A 6,291-nucleotide genomic window follows, 5' to 3' on the forward strand; every position below is an offset into this window, starting at 1 on the left:
GTTTTACGGCCTGTTTACAATCCGGCGTCCTCCCTGTGTTTAGTTTACAAGCGGGGGCTCCAGCGGAGGGAGCGGGTGGGGGTGGGGGTTGGCGCGGCCCGCTCGGCTCGGGCGTGCGGCGACGGGAATCGAGCCTCACTGCCTCAGCCTCAGCCTCAGCCTCACTATCCCCCCTAGCACAATATTTAAGATTGCTGGCCCTGCTCTCGCTTCTCTGTTCTTACCGAGAGTAAAAGCAATGACACCTTACTTAAATATTCTTATGTTTACTTATGTTAAGTCTCAGTTAAGTAAGGTTTGTAAGGTATCATCTGCTAAAAAGAGATGTCTTCCACTCTCACCCGCTACACGCTTGGGTAAAGTGTCGCATTGCTTTTTCTCTCTCTCTCTCCGCCGCGAGAGACATCACTCGTGGGAATTCGTCCCCCACTCACGGACGGACGCCTTTTCTTGACGTTGACAGGTGGTCGGGGCCGAGGCCGGGGCCGAGCTGAGTGCCGGCTGGAACCGCACCGTGGCCGAGGCCAAGGAGCAGGCCTTCTCCCGGCTGCAGGAGGAGCTTCGCAGCGCGCACCAGGAGTTGAGGCTGCGCGACGAAGAAGTCACGCGCCTGTCCAGGATCCGCGAGCAGGTGGAGGCGGAGCTCGAGGAACTCACGGCCAGCCTCTTCCAGGTGGGTTCAACTAATTTTTTTACACATTTTAATTGCGTACTTCGTTGCTCTCGTAGTTTAGCCCAGTTCTTGCGTGTCTCCTCTTGTCTTCCCCGGCCCTCCCGCCCTATCCCCGCAGTCGGATGCTGCAGGACTCTTCTTCTCTCTCATTCCCTCGGCATCCGCGCGACATGAACGCTCAAGCAGTCGTGGCGTGCCTTCTTCCTGTGTCGTGCTGCGGTGTGCGGCCGCCGTTGCCTGCCGGAGATCACGCAAGTCGGGCGGGTCTTGAGCAGACAGAGGCTTGATGATAAACGTCGTCGTCCCCATCCCATGCGATGCAACGCCCCTCCCGAGTAGCCTAGTCTAGTCGCGGCGACTCCAACTTCAACATGGGTTTATAACAACGGCGGGCTGTGAAAGCCAGACCGCGGTTGACCGCGTCGCGTCGGACCGTCCCTTCCTCTAGCTTGGCGGCGTGCCCACCCCGGGCGGCCGTGGCCTAGCCCTTAGGCCTGCCCTAGGCCTGCCCTAGGCCTGCCCTAGGCCTGCCCCAGGCCAGCCCTAGACTCCCTCCCTGCCCCCCGCCCCAACTTCCTCACCTCCGTGACCTAGCGCCCTGATGGCAGCGGTCCAACAGCCCTATTCCCATTGTTTTGGATTTCCGTTTTACGTCTCGTGCTCGTACTTTCAACGGCGCCTGTCAAAATTTTCCTGAGCTGATTCTTCTTATCGCCTTTCCTCTGCAGGAGGCCCACAACATGGTGCGGGACGCCAACACGAGGCAGGCGGCAGCGGAGCGCAGCCTGGCCGAGGCCCGCATGCAGGTGGAAGTGCTGACGGCGGAGGTGTCGGCCCTCAAGACCCTCGTGCTCACCTCGACACCAGCGATGCCCAACCCTCATCTCCACCCTCAGATAGACAAGACCAAGTCGTGCGACGACAGTAAGTGCTCCTCGCTGCTGTGTCCTGGCACTATAAAGAAAATAAGAATGATGCAAATAACAAAACCTTTGTTGTTCCAGGCGGTGGTGGTGGACTTTTCCGTAAGCATCGGCGGTCGCCTTCACATTTCAACCTTAAATATGGAAGAGAGAACTCTCCACCTGACTCTCCTGTAAAGGAGAACCACTCACAAAGTGCTCCAGCTGGAACATGTGTTCCGCCTGTTCCTCTGGATCAGGTTGAACCAAAAGATGGCATTGAGGTAATAAGATAACACTTTTTGTTACGTTTAGAAAATTTGAGAGGTTTGAAAGGTGTTACATCACAATATTATTGCTTTTAGGTTGATCCAAATGTGCACCGAGAATTTTTAGTTTGGAGGCAGTGTCCAACCATGGACAAGAGCACCCCATTTGTTGCACGAGTGTACAGGGAAGATATAGACTTGTGCCTTGACTTCAACAATCATGAACTTGCTGAACGTGTTGGGCGAGCTGTTGAAAGTGGAAATATATTCATTGAAGCTGTTGGGGACCGAACCAAAACTGCTTTCCCTAAGTACTTATCTCTATTTCATCACAATCTATTAAGAATCTTGAAATTAGTACCAGTATTTTGATTGTGAACCTCTTCTTTTATCTTACTAGGAAATGTGCCTTACTTGAGGTGCCACGTCAATGTCATTACAGAATGAAGCTTGGTGATCAAGATTCATGGCACAGTATATCACAAATATGCAGAAATAGGGTATGTGTTGAGTCATAATCTACCTTCTCTTCAGTGTCTCTTGTTGTGTTTTTTCTTTTCCATTTACTAAATTAACTGGTATTTTGATTTTATTTTACAGATCACAGCTGTGATTGACTTTTTGAATTACTTAAAATACATTGAACGGGGCCTTGTTAAAAGTTCAGGTAATCCTCACAGATAATCGTTCATATTTGTACTTTGATACTACAAATAGTTTATTTGAAAGACTTATGGTTTGTTTTGTTTTCTTTTGCAGTTCATGATGTGTACTGGGAAATTGCAAGATTACGTAAGGAAATGTGCCTTGCAAGGCTTGGACTTTCCCTTAGTTCTTAAATTATTATTATGTGCCAATCTGGAGGGACGAAATACTCAGAAACACCATGAACCCCACCTGCCTAAAAGTGTGCCTTGGTATTTTCTGCTATGAAAGCCCTTTAGGGACGGATTTGCCCTAAAAAAAGCAACATATGAAACAACTGTGTCATAATTAAGCAAGAAAAAAATCTCAGGCTAGGGTTAAAACTAAGCTTATTATTTAATTTTTTGTACATTGAAGTAAACAACTTTTTAGTGTACATATGATCAGTCAAAAATATTTATCTAAATCTGAAGGAATTAATTGTTTTGACACCTAAAAGTTTACAGAGTTTCTGTTCTTGAATCCAGTTATATTCATCTCATTTGCTTTTACTGTTATTGTTTTTTAGCATTATGGCTGTTTTCAAATCTCACAACAATCAATCGCATCATGGTTTTTTGTTTTGTTTTTTTCATTTACTCTTACGACTTTGTGCCACTCTCCATTTTTTTTTAAAGTGGAAGCATTTTTTGTTGTTACATTACTGCCATGCTCAGTGTGCAGCTATGATTAAGTTATCTATTATTGTGTCAAGTTTTGCTCACATACGCTCAAACATTTAGCATTAGGTGGATCATAACACTTTTACTTGCCTGAAATCAAAGGTGAAAAATTAATGAAGACTAAAGCAATATTCACCTTTTGTGCCTATAGCATGTAGCAGCTAGCTTTCCCAGAGCAGTACACAATGTTAACCAAAATTTGAATCTCACATGATTTAAACATTTGGTTATTATTGTTTCTATAATGAATTTTAAGAACTTAAACTAATACCTCCGTATCTACTTAGTAAGATGATGCTCGATTTTAAATGATCTTTCAAAATACATGTGATTTTACACTCACGAGTGTGGAGTTAATATATATAAAACAATATTGACTGGTGATAATTTGTGAAATAGAAACCAAGTTGTGTGTCTAGGGCATCTATTCATCTAAATAGCTGAAAAATTCACAAATTTAGAATGTTTTAACATAGCTTGTTGAGGAATGACTTTTATTTGGTACTTTGTTTCGATTCTTCTACTTCTATCCTGTAGATACTACATGTTCTACAAAGCTTCCTGAAAAATCAAGTGTTTGTAAGGGCTTGTAAAAGCCCTTGAGGGATATGTTACAGATCTGTAACATACATTTTTTTACCCACTCATTTTGGGATATCAGCAGATTTGCTGATTTTTAAAGCCATTATTGTAAAAAGATTCTTGTATACAATGCCACATATTTTGACCACCAACGATAGTCTTGTTTTTCTCCTCTAAATCTCGACTTAGTAATTACTATCTTACTGCAGTAGATAGACATATATTTGTGCCAATTTTACTTTTATTTGTGAGGAATTGTTATGCAGGTTGGTGGACTCCTTTTTTTGTATTATATTAAAATTTACAACTTTGTTGTTCTTCCAGTTCTATGAGATCCATTCATTGACTCTCCATAATGTACTCGTAGTGTGTGAAACATCTCTTTTTAAAAAAAATTTGTTACATCTCATTTTATGGGTCCATATGTGTTATTTAAAAACCAAAGATTCTTATGTAATAGAGTATGTGATGTGATGTAGGCTAATAGACATGATTTATACATTTGTTGTTTGATTTTGATTTTATATTGATGTATTTGTGCTGATTAGAGGAGAACTATTCATGTGATGTTTTCTGATTTGTCTTATTGTACTCATTTTTGAGGAATAAAACAGTATGAATTAGTTATGAATAATGTTTTTTTGCTTTCCTTGTGACAACACTTACTACTTCCAGGTAGTTTATTTGAATGAAAGGGTTATAGTGTGATGCTCCTTTTATTTTTCTCTTAGTTTCGCTAACATAACGATGGTTAACAAATACAAAAGTTAATTTTACTCTTTTGGGAAAATAAATCGAGTGAAAGAAAATATCCTAAGAATGGAGGACCCAGTTTGTGCCACAAATTTCAGATAAAATCATGTTTCCTGTCATTCCCTTACCTGAAGTCGTCACAAAATAAATAACATACTATCACATGCATAAAAGTACTCCTAAGGTGTTCCAAAATTTGAGGCACTAAAATCCATCCTGAGGACTTTTACCCTACAATTATTGTTAACACATTGAGTCTGGCAGGTAATTAAAGGGGTGGCGTTTTACAGCAAAGCATGACCATAAGAAAGTCATGTCAGGCACAATGTGTTAATCAATTTAGTTAAATTCAGGTCAATGCAATAAGGACTATCACACATTTTAAGCAAGTGCTACATATCAGAAAAAAATGAGTGAATAATGATGATTTTATTAAAATGGAGAACAGAGATTTATCCAGCCAAAGTCAATCTTGTTCCACACTCTATGATCTAAAGTTGAAAACATGTAGCGTAATTCCACTTGGTCTCATACCATCTTCACGGCCAATTGTTTTGTTTGTTTCTTTCTCATTTTTCCACCTTCATTCCTTAATGCAGTTTATCGACTACACCTGAGCTTGTCCTTGGCTCCCTGTTCCCTTGTCCGTCGGCGCGGACCGCGCGGAGCGTCCACCCCTGGACCGCTGGAGGGCCAACAAGGGTTGTAGGCTGGCCGGGGAGGGTGGGACTCCAGCCGGGGCGTGCACGTCCACGGTGCCCGGTGGCAGCAGGCGACGGCCCAAACGTGGCGAGAACCTGTCGCGGGTCAGCACCAGTTCAGTAAAATGCTATCGGAGACCGCGTCCCCAGACCCGCCACCCCGACACCACTTACCCCCAGGTAGGCTCGCTGTCCGTGCGCAGCTGTCGCGATGTGGCCGCGCCTCCCATCGAGCCCTCGAGGTCCTCGGGCTGCTCGCCACTCTCCCGGCCCAGGCGAGGGGTGAAGTTCACGAGGTTGCCCTCAGAGCGAGAGCGCTGCTCCTGCTCTGACGGAGCTGCGGGATAAAGTGGAAATCGGGCTTTTTTTATCAATCAGGTTTTTACGTTAGGTATAGAGTATAGATAGGTCCCGTCATCTCATACCGTAGTTCGAGCCGCCGTTAGCAATGTTGGACAGGAGGCAGTTGATGTCGGAGGAGTCGCATGGTGTCGGCGAGCGCTTCGCCCCTTGCAGCTCCCGCAGCAACTCGGCAAGCTTCCAGGGGATGTCGTTGTCCACGTCGCCGTCCTGGGACATCTGCACCGAACGCTTGCGGCGTCCGCTGGACGCCGTGGCCGAGGTCGCGGAGGGCATGGCAGCGGCGACGTCACGGCGGCGGCGCCGCCCTAGTCTCGGCCCGAACCACATCCCCGTCTGGCCGGGCTGCAAGACCTGCGTGACCAAGTCCCGCGTCAGCCCCTAAGGGCCAGCACGGGCAGGGCGTTACTGATCCACGTCGTGGAGACGACGGCCTTGCGACCATACGACAGAGTAAACTTCGGGGCACACCGCAGGTCCCTAGCCGGCCAGTCCCAGCGGACTCGCGAGCCATCGGACGTGGCAGCACGCCTCGCCCTACTTCTCACTTTTGTCCGCCTTCACTCGGGATTGTGTGAACAAGTCAAATCTGACTATTTGAAGCATGCAGATGGTCGACACTCCCGGTGACAGCTCCTGCATCATCATAAGATCTGCCTCCCGCAAGGGCGGCCCCGCCCCGCC

General features: G+C 46.0%; 3 protein-coding genes across 3 annotated transcripts in view; 1 reads left to right on the forward strand and 2 right to left on the reverse strand.

Annotated features, from left to right (window-relative positions):
- Positions 1-6,291, reverse strand: part of LOC113203793 (protein phtf) — a gene marked incomplete in the record, with an annotated part of 15,352 nt that overhangs the window by 594 nt on the left and 8,467 nt on the right.
- Positions 325-4,427, forward strand: LOC113203742 (guanine nucleotide exchange factor for Rab-3A). The gene is made up of 8 exons (XM_052272029.1): positions 325-356; positions 460-673; positions 1,402-1,597; positions 1,678-1,859; positions 1,941-2,155; positions 2,245-2,344; positions 2,445-2,511; positions 2,604-4,427. The coding sequence occupies exons 1-8, from the start codon at positions 325-327 to the stop codon at positions 2,681-2,683; spliced, it is 1,086 nt and encodes a 361-aa protein (XP_052127989.1). The 3' UTR covers positions 2,684-4,427.
- LOC113203743 (uncharacterized) lies at positions 4,491-6,015 on the reverse strand. Its single transcript, XM_026418582.2, has 3 exons — positions 5,673-6,015; positions 5,422-5,584; positions 4,491-5,343 (listed from the first exon to the last, which is right to left on the reverse strand). The coding sequence occupies exons 1-3, from the start codon at positions 5,935-5,937 to the stop codon at positions 5,154-5,156; spliced, it is 618 nt and encodes a 205-aa protein (XP_026274367.2). The 5' UTR covers positions 5,938-6,015; the 3' UTR covers positions 4,491-5,153.

Source organism: Frankliniella occidentalis, unplaced genomic scaffold, assembly GCF_000697945.3.
Source record: "Frankliniella occidentalis isolate FOCC.00 unplaced genomic scaffold, Focc_3.1 Scaffold184, whole genome shotgun sequence".
Lineage (NCBI taxonomy): Eukaryota > Metazoa > Arthropoda > Insecta > Thysanoptera > Thripidae > Frankliniella > Frankliniella occidentalis.

What these genes read in the sequence shown, in the direction of transcription:
- LOC113203742 (XM_052272029.1), top strand. Translation starts at nt 325, where the DNA reads ATGTCTTCCACTCTCACCCGCTACACGCTTGG. An exon ending in ACCAAAACTGCTTTCCCTAA is followed by an intron (nt 2,156 to 2,244) that starts GTACTTATCTCT and finishes TTATCTTACTAG; the next exon opens with GAAATGTGCCTTACTTGAGG. An exon ending in CACAAATATGCAGAAATAGG is followed by an intron (nt 2,345 to 2,444) that starts GTATGTGTTGAG and finishes TTTATTTTACAG; the next exon opens with ATCACAGCTGTGATTGACTT.
- LOC113203743 (XM_026418582.2), bottom strand. Translation starts at nt 5,937, where the DNA reads ATGTGGTTCGGGCCGAGACTAGGGCGGCGCCGCCGCCGTGACGTCGCC. An exon ending in TAACGGCGGCTCGAACTACG is followed by an intron (nt 5,585 to 5,672) that starts GTATGAGATGAC and finishes TTTATCCCGCAG; the next exon opens with CTCCGTCAGAGCAGGAGCAG. An exon ending in GACAGCGAGCCTACCTGGGG is followed by an intron (nt 5,344 to 5,421) that starts GTAAGTGGTGTC and finishes GACCCGCGACAG; the next exon opens with GTTCTCGCCACGTTTGGGCC.